Source organism: Vanessa atalanta, chromosome Z (assembly GCF_905147765.1).
Source record: "Vanessa atalanta chromosome Z, ilVanAtal1.2, whole genome shotgun sequence".
Classification (NCBI taxonomy): Eukaryota; Metazoa; Arthropoda; class Insecta; order Lepidoptera; family Nymphalidae; genus Vanessa; species Vanessa atalanta.
Window position 1 is genome coordinate 10,952,109 of NC_061902.1, and position 21,986 is coordinate 10,974,094.

Below are 21,986 nucleotides of genomic sequence, written 5' to 3' on the forward strand. Positions count from 1 at the left end.
TTAATATAAAAAAACTAATATATTGACTTTTATTTAATAATAATTTATTATTAATATACCTAACAATTGCGTTTTACTGCAAAATAAAATGCTCGTTTATACGTTCCAAGACTTATGCTAAATTAAAGGTTGTACTTCATTTTGAAATAAGTTTTTTTTTATGCATAGGTACATAAATATCGTATAATGTTTAATGTTTACGTGCAAATATTTTCTAAAAAAATATACGCCCAAACTAAAAAACATTTTTAGTTGAAGCCGCTAGATTTGGTTATCGGTGTTATCTAAGTTTGAAGCTAAAAAATTTAAAACCATTTTTAATATATTATAGAAAATGGTTTCTTTCTTAGATAATACCTAAGTAATCAATAAATTTTGTTCAATAATAATGAAAACATTATATCACAGACCTCTAACATACTCCTTATCTTAAATTCTTATAAAACTAGGTGTGCTCCGCGGTATCATCCACGATCATTCGACATATAACATTTTCTTTGCTAAATTGGATTACCAATCCCAAGCTCTTCACTTCATAATACAAATATAGATATTAAAATATATAATTTACAAACATTCATTATTATTATCAAAGTGTATATAATATTGAACTATTTACAATTTGTATATTTATTTTTTTTTGTATATTTATATATATATGGAATGCTTAAACAATTATTATCTTGAAACAGTTTGGCATGAGACGGCAACGGAACGTATAAAAATTAGACTGTATGTTAAATTGAATGAGATTTAGCACTTTACTTCATGCGAGTTATTTATTATAATAACTTATAATATAAAATCACCAATCTATAAACGATTCAATAACGACACTAGTATATCACTCCCTTTATGATTTATGGACAACATACACTTATATATCAGAAGTCAATAGCTCTATTACATACAGATAAATCATCAATATCATAACGTATCTAAAACAAAAACGTTATAAAATAATTTGTATACAACACCAATATTTTATAGATAAAAAAAAAAAAAAATAGTTAAAATATTAGAGTGAGTAAGATCGCTTAGAAATAAAAAACAAGTAAGCGTATACAACACTTTATGATGAAACTTATACATGTACCCCGGGATATAATTAGAGATTATTTAGGTAATTTAAAATGATTGTAACAAATATAGATTATTATTAATAAATGTCGATGATGGATTGTTCATCCTACATATCCCATGAGCAATCACGCTACCGGCACGGATTCTAATTATATAACTTAGCTCTAGTTCTATTAATAATTATATTTTATATTAAATAATGCACACGACTATTTTGTTCATCTATATCGAATTTATTATTACTAAAATTACCTATACAAAAACACGAACGTGCAATGTAACTTTGGCATGACAATATTGTGCTGTTAATGCCTCTGAAGGGCATTCATATTTACAAATACTATTATATATTAAATAACTACAATAAGTATTTTTAATTTAAATTAAATACTAACTAAATTTCTTTTGTAACACTACGCACTAAAAGGAACGTCTTCCTCGTCTGGAGGCGGGAGGGGGGCGTCCTCTTCATAAATCATTACTAATTTGCTATACTCTCGCTTTCGGCGGCGAATCTAAAAATCAATTAAATTCAAATCTTTATTAAATTTTCTCAAAATTAAGAAGAATTAATAGAGACATTGAATGGTTTTTTCAACTTTGAATATTAGATTTAAGTACTTGCCTTTGTTTTTGTGGTGACATACGATTCTTCACCAGAACTGCTGGAACTAGTGATGCCCTCCTCAAGAGTTAGTTTCGCAGCTACTCCTTGTAACTGAAGATCCAAGTATAATTGGTCAAGTTGTTCGTTTACTAATGAAGGCTGAAATAAAAAATAAATGTGTAACTATTTGAATCATTTGAATATACATGTATACTTATAAAATGTGACAAAAAAGCTAGAATTTTAATAAAAAATAATACATGGAACCAATGTGGTATGATACATGGATGTTTGTACCGACAGATTATTATAATGTGTCCGATAACTCGGCGTGCATTTCTGTATCGGTCTCCTCCAACTCTATCTATTCTAGTCTGTATTGAAGGCACTTTGACGGTAAAAACGGTTGATAATTTTAGTGACTATGGGAGAACGTGGCCAATTCAATAAATAACAGATTTACTTATTTGCCTTCCATTCTGTTTTCATACAGGTGAAAGAAAAATGTTGGTTCGATCTTATTCCACAAACACGGTTTGGTGGATAAACGACTGACAGAATTTCATCTACGTTACACAGGCTTATACACGATGCCCGTCATCGTCAAGCACGAAATGAATTATAAATACAAATTAGACAAGTGATAATTCACTGGTGCCTAAACACATTTCAAACTGTCTTGGTCTATTCACGTGTTCAAACTACTAATATCTTCCTTATTTACTTCATAAAGAAGCATAGAAACAAACAAAGAAGCAACAAACAAAGAAGCAAATCACCTAAACGGCTGTTAGTGTCGATACTTACTTGTTCTAATTTTTCTAACTTTTTCTTATCACAACTCAGAACCTCATCCACGTCTTTGGTGAGTATTTGATATTTGTAAATAAGTTCCGAAGTGACACGTACCTAGAAAAATAATAATTTTGTTATAAATAATACGCTACAATATTAACATTCATAATAATAAGCAAGCTTTGATCACTGTTTGATGAGTGACAAGGACAGAACATGAAGCAAGACCTCAGAATATGGAGAATATGGAGTTATATTATTCAATAGAATTCACAGTATCCATTCACATTTTTTTAATCAAATTAACACTGGCCTTGTTTAATGTACTTAATTTTTTTAAATTCATTACAGTACCATTGGTTTATTAATTTGAAAAAAAAAAGCAATTATTTTGTATGACAGGAAACATAATATTTATGTGAATAGTTAAATATACTAATGGTGAATTATCGTAGCCCACAGATAAGGTACCACGGACACACCATGAAATCTACCGACAAACTTCCATACTTTTTAATTCTGTGATCGATATAAGTGCGAGATTTATTACACACATCTCATGTCTCGGCGTTGACAGCGCATTGACATTGTAAGAAATTGTATAAATTTCTTACCAAGTCAACGTCTGTGGTCCGACATGACCACTTACCAACAAACGGTCCATATTCCCGACTGGCTTTGGGTTCTAAATAAAAAAATTGTCTTCATGAATACCAATTTTTACAATAAAAACATTTTAATAAGATAATAACAAATAGTATATAAGTAACTTATCAGTGGCGGATTTACTAGTAAGCTCGGTATGTTTGAGCCTAGGGTGGTAGATTTGCCGGCAAGTTGTTATAGGGATATTTTTTTTAAATTTCCTTTGTAATATTGGAGTTAGAATAACCAGAAAAAGCTAGGTTTCTTGTTTATCAAAAAGAATTATTTCAGGGGTAAGCACGGGTGGCAAAAACAGTATGTACTTGAAAATTATGTAACTCCGCCACTGTAACTAACAATATTGGTTATAGTAGGTATGAATACCTCAGATTATAAAACAAAAGGCAGGCGAAGCTTACGGAAAATTATAATGAAACAGAATAAACGAAAACAATCTTTGGGATGCTAGAGTAACGCTCGTGATTGTAAGATGTCTTAGTGTGCGTGAGATGACAAGTGAGACAAAGGGCGCAAAAAATACAAATTAGATTATACTTGTTGCACGCTGATAATTAGACGTGCTGGGCCGCATCTAAGTGAGTGAAGACACAAAATATAAGAATTGATATAGATAAGTACGTATCGAAACGTCTATTAAATAAAACGTCGAAAGTGCTGTCATTTTAATAAATAATTAAGCCCTCTTGTGTATTTATAAAAACGGTCCGCAGGCATTTGAAAACGACGATGGAATGTCATTTCATAGTGAGTGTTATTTGAATTTAATTAAATTTATTTTTATTTATTTTTTACTGATGGCTTGGAACACAAAACCTCAAAGAAAAGAGCTCGGTGTTGTCAGATTACACTGAAATGTATAATAATTTTCGCTTTAGTAAAAATTAGTAGGTTTTTTTCATTGCCCTTGTGGGCTACCTACACGCAATGGAACACGTATTTCTAGACCGCCGTCACGTACTCATGGTAAATGTCTAAGAAAGCAATTATTGTGCCTCGCGCTATTCTGCCTATTGTCTCATAATCTAAGATATTAATATAAGATATATATTTTTACGCATAAGCGCGTATTGAGCAGTTTGAGATTTGGCATAGTTAAAGTTTAAATAGAGAAGGTCTACAGAAAGCTACAATTTAATAATTAAAACATTCATTCCTTGCATTCATACTGCCATAGACAAAACACGCCACATCAAATTAAAAAAATCAATAACGCGTTTTGTACATGATTTTTTTTTATTGTAATAATAATAGAGCTAAGGCTCATTCTTGTTATATTTCAAGTCTAGATAATTTACATTTTTATAAGCAATTACGTTACGGACTAATGGGCGACTATTATTTTATAAAAGATCGGAATTTTGACTAAACTCGATACTAGTCTAAATTATCATATAACTTTAAAAACAATTGCACGTCTTTTCTTTTCTATAATATTAAATTGCAAACTCCAATAGCCATAACGCAAGTCTAATGGATTAGTATCAAATCTACTGGCTTTATATATAATGCAGGCCATGTACCATTAATCTATTGAAACTTTAGGAACGAAAACCTTTATATTTAACTATTAAATATTTTACTGGCAAAACCCATCAGACGTCCATATACATATGATAGTCGTGACTATATAAAGAAGAGATGCAGCGCCATCTAACGGCAAGTGAGCATAACAAAGTGACAACTATATAAACCCTCATGAAAAAATACATACGTATGTCAAACGTGAATATAATTAGATTTTTTGTATTATCAGTTCCAATAGTGGATGATTAATGTTTCATTGTAAGATGAACTTATACCTAATGTTATAAATCTGTCACTTAATTTGAATGTATTTAATGATCCTAATAATTATACCATAGTGTGACTCACTTGTTTCATCCATGGCGGTTCAATATTCCTTCTATGCGCGATCTTATCCTTTGTCTCACTATTAACCATTTCATAACTCTGAAATGACATTGCATCCCCACTTTGATTTGGTTTACGCCAGCACTGCAACATTTTTTTATTAAATAGCTAGAGCTACACGCGTGGCTTTACCTGCCCGAAATTAATGAAATTCGCACACCTTTACGACGTCGAGGTGGATTGTATGAAATCGTTAAATTGCGATAGACCTATATTACAGCACAGTGCCATCAAAGTAGCGTAATCGGATAATTGTTTACGTAAAAACTTTAAACATATTATAAATAATTCTCACTTTTCCTTCTCCAGTATTCGTATTTTTTCCATCGCTTTCCTCGTTACTACCAGAATCAGTCTTGAAGAATGACGAATAAAATGAAGAATAACTGGACTCTTCGTCGGTCTTTTCGTTCGTACCGTCACTGTTGCCCAGTCGCAGCTTCCTCTTATTACGGTTTTCAATGATAGCTTCTGTGCTCTATAAGTTAATGTACATAGTTTTATTATTACGGTGTATTCATTAATATATTGTTAACTATTATATCCATATTCAAATATTCATTTAATAATTGATACAATATATGATCATAACTAGTAAAAAATATGAAAGGAAACTCGGACTGATACAGTTAAGTAGTAAGCATGTCACAATATGCCATGATGTTAAAGTATGATAACTGCCGAAGGATAAAAACTACATATTTTATGCTGTGAAATGGTAAACGATAGAAGATACACGGCTAGTAGTTAAAATACATTGTACTTTAACCGAATATTGTGAGTTTAAACACCAATTATACCAATTTTGTGTTTATAACTCAACTCATACTACCACGAGTGAAAAAATCGTAATGAAATCCGTATTAGATTGACTGATCGATGTATCCTCTAACTCGCTTTATCCAAGCAGCGCGGTGGATCACACTCATCACGAATAGAGGAAGCTTAAGCCCAGTAGCACGACATATACAGGATGTTCTCAATTTTTTTTAAATAATATTCTTCACTTTCTTAAACTGCTAATTTCTTTAATCTTCAGACTTTTCACGCAGACAAAATTCTTCTACTACTTTTTTAACATGGTCCTGAACAAAAATTGTTATGCTCTACAAAATGAAAATATGTATCTTGCTTCAAGCACTACTTACAAGCCTGCCTCGCACTTCAGGTTTGAATAAAACAAGCGAAGTAACGCATGTAAAATAGTAAGTAAACCGAGATCAAATGTTCTCAAATATTTAAACTGTTTTGTTTTACATATTTAAGTCAATCCAAATAATTACTTCCACAAAACGATTTTCGTGTTACTAGGACACTGTAACTACTCGTATTTGAGGTAAAAAAGGCAAAATGACTTAAATCCCAAGATTTACACTTCATTGTTATATCGAAAAATTACTAATTGCCAAAAATCTATTAATATTCAAATTGACGCTAATTGGTATATGTAGAAACTAGAAACAAATACGCCGAATAAAGGCAAATATTTTTTTATCGAACTGTAGCACATTTTCTGCCATTCGATTCCTTTTATCAGATAACCAATGGTTTACTTAATACATAGTTGTTGGTATGTGGTAGTTTAGACCACTGTGCCTTATTCGTAAAGCTTACAAATAACATGAATACTAATTAATCGTTTGAAAGTTTAAAGAAATTAAATAATCACTACGCAGTATTATCTATGGTTTTTTACATTATAAATCAATTCGTTTTCAGTCACTAGTTTCCTCGCACAATTCTTACAGCCTAATGATATCTATGTGATGATCACACATAAAACCAGAGAAAACATTTTATTATTAAATGTTACGCGAATTAAATAGAAATTATCATTCATTCATATCATATCACTTTACATTCAATTTAAAGAAGAAGCAATGATTAATTTTCATATCAATCGACCAGTAAAAGACACGCTCCTCTGTTGAGATATTACAAACAGTATTGCAAATGCATAACAAATTTGATGAATGAAAATAAGACATTCGTACCCGGATCGAAGCCTCAGCAGAATAGATACTGACATCACATGCTTGAAATATATTTTTTTCGATTATCTTCTCCCTCTTCCTTGTAAGGTAATTGAATGATTTGGCAGTCTTCGGTAGTAAAGTCAATCTACACGCCTGCGATGATTCATTATGAGTATGATTGTGAGTTGTAGTAGCTAACTTACTTAAGCTTAGAACACATGAAGTTAGACAAAGAAATTAATGAAAAACACAGTTTACAAGCAGCTAATGTGATGATTGACAGAAATGTAGAATTGATATTCTTATATATTATTATTATTAAATAAATATTTTAAATAACTTAAAAAATATACATAATAATAATAAAATAAATAGTTAATAATTTTGTACCTAACGTTACGTATATAGAAGTATATAAATGTTTTATTACATTATTACGTAGACACGTATTTACTAATCATTTTCTTAATTCAGTATTTTCGATTCTCTACATATATATTTATGGAAGACGACTAATGGATGGATCAATGTAAAACTAAATTCTCTACATACAAACATCGGAGTTATATGGTTAATTATCTTTTACAAATAACATTAAAAGAGTGAACCTTTAACCGGCAAAATGAGACACCCAAACCCGAGTCTGTAAGAAGTTTTAACAAGAAAAGCTGACGCAGTACAGTCGCCGTAAAATCTAAGCAAACATGTTTAGCGTTTCTAGCCTGTCTTGTCGAACAAGGTACTGGTAAAGTTAAAATTCAACATTTTCCTTAAAATTGCCATAAAATGTCATTACCTCCTTAAAATTTTCCTTAATAGCAACACTATCGAATGATTTATTGTATGATTCTATTCTGATCCTAACTGTGTTCTATTTTTGACACTAAGTTTCAATTTAACGTCGCCAAGACTATTTAAAAATAAAATTTTCAATACGTAATTTTGTTCAAAAAATAAACAGCAAATTGCTAAGAGTAAAAAAGTCCAGATACTTAATTACGTATAAATATACTATACCTCATATGAACGACAATGAAATGTAATAAAACTATATATCCTTATCAAAGATATAATGAGAATATGATATATTTTAATTAACATAGTCTTTATTTATTTTTTGTATCACAGGATACACGAAAACGATTCTAATTTGATGAGTACTCGTTTAACATTGCTAATACTCAATCGTATTTTTTTTTATTTTAAACTATATACAAAATACTGTCCAGATTCACATAGTAATGTGTTTCGTTTCTGTGGTTGTGGTTCTTTCTTTTTTTGATCTATGGTGATGAAGTAAGTTCCATATTGAATCATCGCCCATCTCGGAAACAGCATTTTTTTAAGGTCAGCTTTAATAAGCTTTTTGTATAGACCTGTCTGCTGATACAAACAAGTAAATACAATATTCGTTTTCACTTTAATTCAATACATTCACATAAATAAACGCACTAGACAAAGGAGCTTGATAGCAACGAAATCGATATTTCGAACAAAATAATAATTAAACAACCTCATTTGAGTCAAAATCTTTAATCAATAGATTTAATTATCTGTGTTTTTTCTCTGTATATTGTAAATTGTATGAATGCACAGTGATAATAATACAATCGACGAATTCAAATTAATTTAAATAAATATCATCATGAAGTTCGACAAATATCTAGCAAAACCCATCAGCAGTGACTAAGTAGTACTTATTAAAAAATACATTATGCACATGCACCGTTAATAACACCAGACCGATATATCTATTTCTCATTAAATTAAAATCCAATTGTTAAATCCTAATGCAATTAGAATATCTTAACAACAATTAGATAAACTCTATTAAGATTATTTACTTTTATTTAAATCTGTAAATTGTTCGATAAAGAAAATAAAAAATTTAAACGATGAAATAAAAAGATCACAGGAGTAACTTTGTCTAATACCAGAATTATTGTTTTTTGCCTTAAAGCAACTTTTGCCCTTTTGACGAGATTTATGTTTTATATACTATATAAAAAAATATACGAAATTGACAATACACCCATAATATTTATATAGATATCTGTAAATATATAACATATCGCAAATAAGAAATGTCAAGGTAGAAATTTAATACGGAGCAGTAGAAGCATAATGATTAGTTATATATTATGATTAAGATACAGTTCTATTCATATATACATTATACATATAATAATATATCTACTAATATTGCAAGTGTATAACTTTTATTGTCTGGGAATATTAGGGAATTGTCAACCCTAAACTACTGTAAATAAGAGTGGCCTTTACATATTTTTTTTGAATATACTTTTATTAATTCTTCTATCATACATAGGTACCCATATAAATTTGGATATATTTACCTTATGTGTATGGTAGAGGAAATATTATGATAATAATGATGATGATTAAATATAATATATACTAATCATATTAGTAATTATAAATGTATTTACCTCTTCATAATTTTGAGTTGAAATTCCTAAAGAATGTATGTTCGGTATTTGTGGAACGAAGCTTTGTTGCAGGGTATATGAAATTTGAGGATCGATGGACGAATACATGAAAGGCGGTGCGTAGACAGCCTGACCAAACATCAAATAAGGCACTGCAACAAATAAGGACAATTATCAGTTAAATATCTTAATATTAATGATTGATATATCTGTCTTTTTATATAATTTAGGTCGGCGGACTGGCAAATGTAAAGTGCAATAAGATATATAAGTCATTCCTATCACCAATGCACCATCAACCTTCAGAACTAACATATTACGTCATTGTACCGGTAGTTACAATGGCTCGCTTACCCTTAGAATATTATAGTGTGGGTAGATAGTAAGCAAAACCCAATTTATGGTTAGATTTTTGGATATACATATGTAAAATTGGAAAGCCGCTTGATGAGCGAACAAGATTTCTGTTCGGATAGCTTGAATCAAGACCCTGCTCATTTTTGCCTTTGCGATGGAATGTTTGGTGAGTGAGTGGTACCTATCCAGACGAGGTTACAAGAAGATCTACCACTATGTATGTAGTAGCTATTATGCTCGGTCTTTTCGGCGTTTAACCTAAGGGACGTTCTCCGCCCTCATGGGTCGCAGACGTGAAATAGTCTACAAACTAAAATTGAGCAATCAAATGCAAAGATATTTTTATCAAATATGACTGGTAGATAAAGAGATTTGCATATTTTAAAAGAGACGTAAATTTACATATTTGAGTAAAATTTAAGCCACATTTTGCACATCACATAATCATACTGGTTTTGTAATCTGTATACGAAACTAAAACATACGGTACCTCAAAGAGCCAGGTACAGTTAGTCAAACAAATTTAACGTAAAACCTAATAATAAACATAAACTTACTTTGGTGTGGTTGATACGGAGCTGTAACATGAGTACTTGGTGAAGGTGAAGTTGAAGTACTACACTTAGTGTTCATTTTAAATAGTACCTCAGCTTCATTTCTGTGTCCTTGGTAATGAGCACCACTCATACTAGTATGCGGTGTCATTCGATCTGTAACTATTTACATTCAATAAATTACACTAGTTTAATCATAATTTTTTTTAACGGCGACAGAGATTACCATTCCATTTATTAAGTAAGAGTTACGATAAACGAAAACGACCTTGAAATATCAAAATAAATATGCGACATTAAATATTATAACATTGAAAGGATACACGGATTGGTCACGGATTTCGATTGCGGTTTCAAACCAGGCAAGCAATATCGAATTTTCATGTGCATAATTTGTGTTCATTATGGTGAAAGAAATCATCGCGAGGAAACTAAAATGTGTCTTATTCTGCAACCTACGTATCTACCAACCCGCGTTGTAGCTGCGTGATATCTGAATGAGCTCTAAACCCAACAATCAGCGCATCAGTCGTATCATTTCAGGAGTATTATAAGCTAAGTCCTTATAGAAAATAACCGCAGGGTCAGGCTAACTTATTTATACTAATTAAAAACAAAACTAACTTGGATGTCCTGGCATATGTGGTGAAGTCCGGCTTAAATGATATTCCTGTGATGTCATAGTGGCATGGTGTATTGGCGCTGGAGTATAAAACATCGGAATTACTCCTGAAATAATATTATTAAATTATATGAGTACGTATTCGGAATTAAATGACATGATTTTAATAACTAACTAATATGTTATTGTCATCCGGCGCTGTTTGTTGAGTAAAGATGTTCATTGGGGAAAACCTATACGTATTATAGTAAGTATTTATACCGTTGAATTAACTCGACGGCCAGGTTGAGTAAGCAGTAATAACAAATACCGATAAAATAGTACAGGTCAGAGTACTTTTGTATAATAATTATATGTGTAGTGTGATGGTTCAAAGCATCGGTGACGGCTCTTTTTCTACTCACCCATTGTCGGCGTCGGCGTGGACGGCGTATTTGCGGCCCTCGCTATCTGCTTCTGTCTTATTAATCTCGCAGACGAACATCTGTGTTTGTGCGCAGTCCCTTCTTCTAACTGCTTGGATGAACGCTTTACACCTTGCGCCTGAGGAGTACAAAGGTATTATTGATGTTTTCTTTCAACGCTAATCACAAGATGAATTCATCGGATCAAATTTCATGTAGTTAGTTCGTTTTTTTTTATGATATCGGTAGGCGGACGAGCAAATGGGCCACCAGATGGTAATTGGTCACCACCGCCCAAAGACAATGACGTTGTAAGAAATATTAACCATTCCTTATCACCAATGCGCCACCAACCTTGGGAAGTATGATATTACGTCCCTTGTGCCTGTAGTTACACTGGCTCACCCTTCAAACCGGAACACAACAAGTGAATTAGGTTTGAATCCGCTTTTAATATTCGATTAAGATTCACGTGTTCTTATCACGGCGAGTGACTCTTATAATAATCCTTTCATATCTCTAAATATTACAAAGCTTTTATAGAATATTGGCGAATAATTATTTAAATATCCTTAGTATTGACAAAATGTTATTGTTTTATCAGTAGATGATCTTATAGACGTTGAAAAAGAACTGACTCTTTATAAGTAAAGTGATATCGGCTACTTATCATTCGACAAAAATGCTGTTCATGTGGGAGAGATCTTTAGAGGCATATTCAAGGCAGTGGAAGCCCGTTTAGGTGATCCATCGCGTAGTTGAGATACCATCCCGAGATCTCGTTATGTCCCCCAATAAAGATAAAGTTACCACTAGTTTTGCAGTTAGTAGTATGGAAATCGGATTGGTGCTCCATGAGCTCCCCTTTAACGATATGGGAAAGACACGAGAACGTGACTGACGTTAGTAAAGTTACTCAGTTCTAACTTTACTATGAAAACTAATCTCATTTCAGAATGCTCATAAGGTCTTAATTCAAAATTAAATAGTAGTACTTATTACCTTTTGTTCTGAATTTTCGAGGATCGATTGTTGGATGTAGGCGTTACATCTCGCTAGATGTTCCTTTTTTTTCTGTTTCATTTCGTTTGATATTTTCTCTTTCTCGATTTTGCTATAAATTCGGTTATCACGGTGCATTTTGACTAATTCTTTTTCCATTTCTGAGTTATGCCTGCAAGATAAGGACAGTAATAAAAAAGGGTTCTATTAAAAGGGAAACAGAAAAATATAATGTATTTGCAACTTTAATAGTTAGTAACACAATATTTTTGAATTTATTTCCTGGAGACACCATTTTAGACATTAAACGGAATTGCTTATTGTATTTTTATTATCCTAAATTACAAAAAAGTTTGTTTTTATTTCACAAATTATCGTTGTAAAATACAAAATTCCGAATATTTGCCGAAGCGATTATAGTTAGTACAACAGTAAGGAATTTAATCGCCACTTGATAACTGCCCGCATCACTATAGCTTCCTAATATTAGTGAGTTGAAGGGGAAAGCAGGGATTCATGAAAGAGATCTGAATAAAGTTCCCTTACAATCATTTAACTTTAGACTCTCGTATTTTCTCCAAAGAATTTACATTAAGTTATCAACATGTGAAAGCTACAATTTTACCACAATTGTTACGTTTTATACTGTATGTTATGTGTTTTATTAAGTTGAGTTATATATATAAAGTTAAATAAACGAACTTGCTCAGCAGGGACTCAGTTAACCGAACGGCTTGGTAGTCGCCTAAGGGATGACTGTATTGTGTCATAAGAAGTGAATTCGCCCCAAACAGGTTTCCTTTCTCGCCAAATTCATCAATTTCTCGTTCTGCTGGTAACGCGCATTTACTGAAATAAATAAACAATATTACTTTTATACAAACATCTGAAATATTCGTATAACGATAAGAAGTAACGTAATAATGGTAACTTTAAATATATTTCGAAATTTTGTAATTGGCAACATGTCTGTTGATTAAACTTTTAATTCCGAGCGCAATATTTTCGCACACTTTAAATCACCCCGCTTATGGTATGCATGCATAAATGCATTGACATAATAAATAGCAGAGGTGATGAAAAACCAAATACAAACCTATTCTCAGCTTCTCTTAATTCTAGTTTGTTATCATCCAGAGGATATTCTTCATAAGGTTGGTGACTATCAAAATACCTGCAGACAAAGATTTTACTTTATAAAATGTAACTTGCTCAAATTCATATTAATGAGCAATTATCTTTTTTGGGACATTAAGAAGAAATGTACGTCATAAATATAGATTAGTTTAATCTCAACAAAAGATCACTATGCGCTAAATTATAACCGAGGTATTGGTTGTAATAAAGGAACCTAGTGTTATTTTAGCACCAGATGTTAATTTAAAGTTTACTATTTAAAAAACTATTTCAAATAATTCCATGACTTTTACTGTTAACTATGAGTTGTAAGGAAACCTTCGTGCTTACCTCTGGTTTTAAGAATAACATTTTTAATTATATTAAACTTTTAATATTTAAAAAATTTACTATTTTTGAGTTGAGTCTGAAAAACTTCATTTGTTGACATTAGCCCAAACGTTGAACTTATTTGTACAAAAAACTCAGTCTTTGACATTTTAAGAAGTATCAACACCATACATCGACAATGCGCCACTGACCTTAAAGACTGAGTGGTTATGTCCCTGGTGAATATAGTTACTGGCTCACTCACTTGTCAAACTGGATAAAAATACTAAGTATCGCTGTTTCTTGGTAGAATATCTGATAGCTGGGTACTACTGGCTTAAATAAATAAACTATTTACAATGTGGCCGCTTACCTTTGAAGAGTTTCATTGTAATTGAGCTGATTGTAGCTAATAGGAGTCTCTGTGCTTGACTTGCTGTCGTTGTAATCGTGATGCGGCGACATACCACCAAGCATCACCGAATCTCGCTCCTATGTACAAACATAATATATATTACAAACAATCAATTATATATATATTTTTATATATTTCGCTTTATTATTATTAATCAGTTTCAGCAACATATATTTTGGATATTGGTTTTATTACTTACTTAAATTCTAGTTAAAGAACATTTTAAAGGATTCAGTTTGATTAAACAGAAAAACAGATACAATTGATTTCGATTATATATCAATTTCAATAGATTCTTTCAGAGTAAGTTTAATTAAAAAATACTTACATAGAAACTATTGTCCGGATCTTGTATTTCAAGTTTCAATTCCGTGTCATTGTTGTTATTCGGTGTTTCTTCCAACAGGCTCTCCATAAACGACGCTAAATCCTGACACCTTTTCCCCATTTGCTGCTTAGCAGCTTCCGCTGGCTTAGTGAGAACCTATTAATACAAACATATCAATAAAAAAAATAAAACATTTATTAAATATCGCACACACATTGATACTTAATGTAGTTTTTATTACTATTGTTTTTTGACCTACATAGATTATAAAATATAGAGGTCAAATATTAGTTAAATTTTGTTATTAAAACTTCTTAATTAGTACCATTAGCAAACCTTGTTCACAGATAATATATGGAAAGAAAATTATTTACTTATTTTTAAAATAGGAATTCAATATTCTTAATAACCTGAGATGATAACCGATTACCATTGCCTTCACTAATCTTATTGAATTTTGATTTCGATTCAATTTTTAACTTAAACAATTCGGTCCTGACATCGCGATGGATATATTACGATTGAAACTTATTTCAAATATGAAGTGAATATAAAATGTTTATTATTATTATGAAGATACAGAAGGTCGAAGTGAAATTGCCGTTAATTTCTTCCCCTTTTTTATTAATAAATTAATTAATTAAAAAACTAACTTGTTTCAAAATATATATATTTTACATAAATCATTTGTAGTTTTGACATTGTTCAAAATATAAGCTACTATATCATGAAAGTTTCACGTTAATCAGATGAGTAGTTTATATATATTTAATATAAATAGAAAGCGAAGCTAGTGGCCACCTGATGGTAAATGATTACCATTAGCGTATTTTTTTATGATACCGCTTGACGGACAAACAAATGGACCACCTGATGGTAAGTTGTCACCATCGCCCACAGACAATGGCTCTGTAAGAAATATTAACCATTCCTTACATCGCCAATGCGCCAACAACCTTGGGAACTAAGATGTTATGTCCCTTGTGCCTGTAGTTACACTGGCTCACTCAACCTTCAAACCGAAACACAACAATACTGAGTACTGCTGTTTGGCGGTATAATATCTGATGATGGGTGGTACCTACCCAGACGGGCTTACGACACCAATGCGTCACCACCCTTGAGAGCTAAGATGCTTAAACCTTGTGCCCGTACACCAGCTTACTTGCCCTTCAAACCGTAACACAAATATACTGAGTATTATGTTTGGCGGCAGAATATAGTTACTACCTACCCAGACATTTTATTTATCACTAAAATGGTTTAAAATGGTTTAGCAAAAAGCCCTACAACCAAGTACAGCAGTTATGCGTGTCATATCTTTGTAATATTGACTTAGTATAATAAAAGCTAAAAATATACACAAAATTTTTAGTAAACAGATTTATGTACGGCCAATTATGACTGACCTCATTCATTACTCGAGTTATATTTTGTCTCAAAAGTTGAGCTTTCTTTTGTTCCTCGTCTGGTATTTTATCAATTCTTTCCGTTTCCACTGTCTGGAAGACGTCCGGATTCCTCGGACCCTGGGATATAAAATTAAAAATTAGGTATTAGAATGATTATTTACGAATTTATAAAAGGTTAAAGTATCAATCATATTTTTCTAAAGAAAGTATTTAAACATGAATTAACAACTGTTTACCTCTATTATAAAATGTTTGCCCGTTACGAATTCAAGTTTTCTAGACCACGGGTTAATAAAAGAAGACCATTCAGTTTCCAATTTTAAATAATCCCCATTTTGAGTCAACATCCTGAAATAATAAATGATATTACTAAAATATTTTTTATAATTATATTATGATAATAGCGACGCACGCCGGCTTCGCGCGGTTGTAATTTACTAATAAAGAAAATTGTATTATATAAACATAATTTCTCCCTTTTTTTTATTTTTCCATTATTTCCAGTGATAACCAAACATACATACAAACCAATTTCACCTATTTATAATTTTAATAGAGATATAGAATACGTTCGTATTCTACAATTCTAAATCTAGTGCAGTTGGTCTCTGAATCATTTTTCCCATAGGTTACATATAAGAACGATGAAGAAGGTTTTATATAAAACAAGTGATTTTTTTTAGTGCATTTCAATCACCGAGACTCTTCCATGCCAGTGATGACGGGAAACAAATCAACCCATGTCACAAGCTACATAGGCAAAAATGCCTTCCGCAAATATATTTAAGAAAGGCTAAGCGATTGAAGATGGTGTTATCTTAGCCTAAGACTCACCTATAAGGCTTTGAGCGCTCCACTACGCCTTCCTTCACAATGGCCTCGTAAACTTGACGCAAATAACCAAGATCTGATGGATGATACAGCTGCAACGCATCCTTTTGAACGATATCCTGAGGCAAGTAGCCCAGGTATGGTACCGATTCGGTATCTATATAGTCTAGACTTCCAGTCGCCGAATGTCTTATTACGAATGGTTTTGCGTTTACAATGATTTCATTCGCCGCTGAAAATATTATAAATATATCATTTAATCGAACTATCATAGCTATCTTTATAAATTTTCTAAAGACGTTACGTACAGCAGTATAAATAGCAAGCCGTGAACGTGACCGCCGGCCACGTGACGCGCTACGTACAAAGTTGCTTAAGTTCAGTGGAAGGTACAATTGATCGCTATAGCCGGCACACGGACTGAACACGTGCGTCTCTGTTCTCATTACAACACTGTTTCTGTTATAAAGTTATCTTCTTATTTTTATTGTCCTAACTTTGCCTACACAAATTTAAATATCCTTTAGGATATTTAAAGGTTAGCTTATACTTTTAGGTAAATCATAAAAAATTATACCGCGAATTTTTTATTTTTTTTATGATTTTCGATCATACATGATAAATAATGCATATGGTACTGTTGACTGACATTGCCTGCTGATATGGATACAAAAAAAACACAGATAATATGTTCATAGACGCGTAGGTCCCGGAAAGAAAAGTTGATTTTTTTTCTCTATTATAACATGCATGTTTTATACGTGCAAAACTTCCTTTGGAATCTCTTTACTTATTGATGAAAACCGCAATTAAAATTCTAGGCGTAATTAAAAAGATCTTAGTATATTATATACATACGGCGGGAAGCGACTTTGTCTGTCTATAAACTTATAGTTAACAACTTCAAATACGTAGGTTGTTAGTACTTACATTTAAATGCCGAAAAGAATGGAGTAGCCTGTATGACTAGGTAGATGACGTGACCTTCTTCATCTCTTATATTTTTAAAGAAAAATTTCAGTAGAAAGGGCATGTATGACACGATCTTCTCTTTAATTCTAAATCCTGACGTGAGCCCTCTGTATTTTCTTATCCGACAAACCATGGTCGACGTTTGATTACCTTGAGCTGGAACTGTTGAAAATAGAGCTTAAATGTTTATAATTATAATTTATTCATTAATATTAATTTATTATATAATAAATTTAGAAAAATATTTAAAACATTTAAAAACTTACTCATGATTCAATAGTTTTTAGATATTTCTTTGGTTATTTATATGAGCGGGCGAACCAATCGACCACCTTAACTAATTTTAACTCAATGCGCAACCGATTTTGAAATTTAATATGACGTGGTAAAGTCGTCCTTCGAACCGGAGCACGTCAACACAAATAGCTAACGAATAGGTGAAATCCTTACACCACCACTGTTAAAATATGTTGTATATACTAACACATACATACATATATGTATTTATTTTAACCCGAACAGTGTCGCTGTAGTTTTTTTATATCGTGAAACCGAACGTCGTTTATTAGAAATTAACTTTCATCGAAAAAAGGTTCTAATAAAGAATTAATTTATAGATTTTTAAGATCACGTTCCAACACCGAACTTGTAGATACCTTTAAAAAGGTTTATTGTCCAGGTAGCCATTTCAGGTGAGTTAATGCAATTCTAAAACAACCACACATATAAATGCTTAAAAACAAAACATAAAGAAGTAAACGCTAGTTACAATCGACTGAGTACAATATAAAAATATTTTTCAAATAAAAACTAAAATTCGACTGAAAACTTTTAACGTTTCTTGTTACTAGCGTCCACTTGGTCCATGTGCCAATTATTACGAAATAGTATTTACGAATTTCAATTATTTTCATTACTAGTTTAAAAAGGTAAATATTACTTTAAAAAAAATCCATTATATCTCCACATACGAACACAAATATCTGGAAAATTATAAATATTCAATTATCAAATCGACAGCGACATTATTTTAATACCAATTGTCGACCGCGTATTCGTTTAGCGTTTTAAAATTTAGTCGTTAGGTATTAGGTATAAAAATGTAGCATAAGTCCTTTTTTGGAGTTAGAGCTTGCTTCGTAACAATATAAATCAAATTCGTTTCTGTGGTTTGGCCGTGAAAGAGCAACAAACAGACAAACTGACTGATTTGATTTCTCTCTTCGATGCTAGACTTGCATTTATAATATTAGTAAAAATTTAGACAGGAAGTGTAACAATGATACAATCGTAACGAAAATCACGATTGACAGCACTATCGACTGAAACCTTATAAACGAAAGATACCTCATGAGTTTATTCAGATTTATGTAAGTACTGTGACCACAAAAAATCCTAATTATGATTTAGTAAGACTCAACTGAGTGTTCGATTTCCATTGATAATAATTAAAAGCTACTAAACGTACCTTTATAGAATATTCCATTTATAAATGAACTGTACATATTTTTAGTAATTTCATATATTTTTATTAATTAATATGCTGAAATAATGAAAAATATTTTTGCATTTGTATGTGAAAGATAGTGTTTCGCTCGAGATTTATTTAAAAAAAAACACACGCAACGCCGATCGATGAGGCCACGTAACGTGTAAAAAATTGGCACGATGGATTGTTAATAAAAAATTACCTTTTAATTGCGTACCGTTTACATTTTTTGGAATTGTCAAGCCGCTCGTTATCTGAGATGCGAATGTGTTGCGATCCTATGAAATAAAGACATTGTTATAATAAGCCGTCACTGCTAAACACTTCTGGTATTTACGTTTATTTAGTTTTAGCTCTTTTAAATTCATTTCCTTGATTATATATAGAGTGTCGCCCTTGATAAAAACTAAAACAATGGGTCAATTTTGGACACTTAACACTCGCCAATCATCATACTAGTGTGCGTGTACGTCGTGGACAACCGTTGGCCACTACTTTTTCGACGCCTTCACAGATTTGACAGTATATCAATTGCCACATATGATTAATTAATAACATACACAATAAATAATTAAAGATTATTGTAGTAAAAAACGTATTTTAAAGATATACTAATATTATATTTTCCAGACACAAAACTGTATTAAAAAAAAATTTAATAAATTTTCTACATGATCTATTTTTTATTTTCGGTTTGCGATCAATATTTAGATTTAATGAGGCGTGTAGCCCAACGACTCGACAATTTGAGAAGCGCTGCTGAATTTGAAGGGCTCTTTGGTTTTTATAATTTATCTGACGCTCGGCAAGCGAAAACACCGCTAGGAAATCTTCATGTGTCTGTCAAACGTTTGGTCCAAGCCTCCTCCTTAATAGGAAAGGTCTTTCGTGCCAATGAGATATTATATTTAAGGAAGTTAAACTTAAGAAATGCCTGGTCTAGATTATTTGTAAAATCGGAAAACAAATACTATGATAATATTATTACAGCAAATATTTACTCACTCGTGGGTGCACAAAGTCTATGAACGATCTGCCAAGCCACATATCTTTGGGAAATCCGAGAGCCGTCGTTATCGATGTAGTCGTGTACATCACGATACCGTCTTGCATCGATATCACACACGAAAATCCATCCTAGTAAAGTAATTATTTCTACATAAGTTTATAGATCAGTCATTATTTTTGTCTTAAAAGTAATTGGAAAATGTAAAAGAACTCATATCTATATAATGCAATGTGAATATGACAATTGATTGAATCATAATTGTCAGTAAATGTGTACGTAAAACGAATAACAACACTTACCATGCAATGTTCTGTACGACTTGTACGAGTGACGCAGTTCAATGCTGTGACAACCGGAGTGTTAGACGGACCACACTGAGACAAGAGAAAATTAATATTATAATCTTTAATCTTACATTAAATTTTAAAATAACACAAGTATGATGATGATGATTTCAATTTGAATAAAAAATTATTTAAGTAAATGTATAAATTAACTGTGCTTGAGGTGTTCTCCGATACAGGTCTATTTCAATAAGGATATCTATAAAATAAATCTAAAAGTTCTTAAAGTCGCAATATTATGTGTTTATTTATTTTAAATACATTTATATAAAAAAAGACTTAACTTTTAAAATAATAAAATAAACGGGTATTAAAGGAACAAAATGTTCGTATATATCGAATACATCGTACCTCTTTCTTGATGCTGCATTTGAGCGTACTTGAAATGTCCATTATCATCTCGGGCGTTTTCTTTTCTAGCTCAAGAGCAGGCGGCGGCGTCAGGACAACTGCATAACAAAATATTATAGACGGAAGATAAACACGAACCTAAAACTTCGTCAAACTATATTAAAGATAAAATCATACCATAGATATCATAAACAAGCATGTATTCCGTAGCATATTTTCCCCAAATCGAACAAAAAAAAAATTATGTACATTACCTTAATAAAATAATTTTGTTTACTTCTGTAATAAACCCGAGAATATGATAAGTATACAATTTCTAGAAGATCCTTGGTGCTCTGTAATAATAATGAATAATTTAATTTCTCTTTTTTTTATGTTTTTTTAAATAAATTATTAGGCAGATTTTTTTTTTCTTTGCCATACAAATTTTTTATAACAACTCGGGTAAATTCTCTTCAGAAGATACACCGACTATTTCATTGTATTAAGTGTTTATTGTTACTGAAAGTTAAAGTTAGTCAAATATAGCCGTAATATTATATCGGATTACAGAAACGTTTTACCATTCAGGAAATTATCTTAATATTTTACCTGTCAATCTCGTAGATATTTTGCATAATCATATTCAATTTCGGTTTTACTATAGTAGGAGATAAAGCTAACCATACGGTGTACGACATACAAGCGCGTTGCAGCTTTATAGTTCTTCTACGATCCCTTTATAAACCTCAGAGATAATGCTAGTCTTACTTTACAACGATAATAATCGAGTATGATTTTAAGCATTATGTTATAAATTTCGAGTCGATTTTATAGAAATGGTAATTATGGACTTGTGTCCATAGCACATCATGTTATATTTTCCAAGGTCAAATCCTACAGACAGAATAACACGATGCAAAGTTTTTGTCTACGGAAACCTAATAATCTTCAGGATCGTTTCCCATCCTCCTGTAAAAATC

General features: G+C 31.5%; 1 protein-coding gene across 16 annotated transcripts in view; it reads right to left on the reverse strand.

Moving 5' to 3' along the window:
• The window catches only part of LOC125076188 (period circadian protein), a 32,158-nt gene continuing 10,172 nt past the window's right edge, over positions 1-21,986 (reverse strand). For 5 of the 16 annotated variants that reach the window (XM_047688202.1, XM_047688206.1, XM_047688205.1 and 2 more), the window contains exons 7-30: positions 21,025-21,122; positions 20,629-20,703; positions 20,326-20,457; positions 19,523-19,598; positions 17,790-17,993; positions 16,863-17,091; positions 16,265-16,376; positions 16,026-16,145; positions 14,617-14,772; positions 14,247-14,365; positions 13,524-13,601; positions 13,130-13,276; positions 12,428-12,599; positions 11,426-11,564; positions 11,024-11,128; positions 10,403-10,561; positions 9,489-9,640; positions 7,057-7,191; positions 5,358-5,540; positions 5,024-5,146; positions 3,135-3,170; positions 2,498-2,599; positions 1,709-1,849; positions 2-1,598 (exon numbers count right to left, since the gene is read on the reverse strand). In XM_047688202.1, the coding sequence (XP_047544158.1) occupies positions 1,497-1,598; positions 1,709-1,849; positions 2,498-2,599; positions 3,135-3,170; positions 5,024-5,146; positions 5,358-5,540; positions 7,057-7,191; positions 9,489-9,640; positions 10,403-10,561; positions 11,024-11,128; positions 11,426-11,564; positions 12,428-12,599; positions 13,130-13,276; positions 13,524-13,601; positions 14,247-14,365; positions 14,617-14,772; positions 16,026-16,145; positions 16,265-16,376; positions 16,863-17,091; positions 17,790-17,993; positions 19,523-19,598; positions 20,326-20,457; positions 20,629-20,703; positions 21,025-21,122 (3,095 nt within the window). In that variant the 3' untranslated portion in view covers positions 2-1,496. Of the gene's footprint in view, positions 1,599-1,708; positions 1,850-2,497; positions 2,600-3,134; positions 3,171-5,023; positions 5,147-5,357; positions 5,541-7,056; positions 7,192-8,193; positions 8,422-9,488; positions 9,641-10,402; positions 10,562-11,023; positions 11,129-11,425; positions 11,565-12,427; positions 12,600-13,129; positions 13,277-13,523; positions 13,602-14,246; positions 14,366-14,616; positions 14,773-16,025; positions 16,146-16,264; positions 16,377-16,862; positions 17,092-17,789; positions 17,994-19,522; positions 19,599-20,325; positions 20,458-20,628; positions 20,704-21,024; positions 21,123-21,986 lie in introns of those variants that run through there. The other 11 variants (XM_047688208.1, XM_047688207.1, XM_047688210.1 and 8 more) reach the window with 11 other exon arrangements.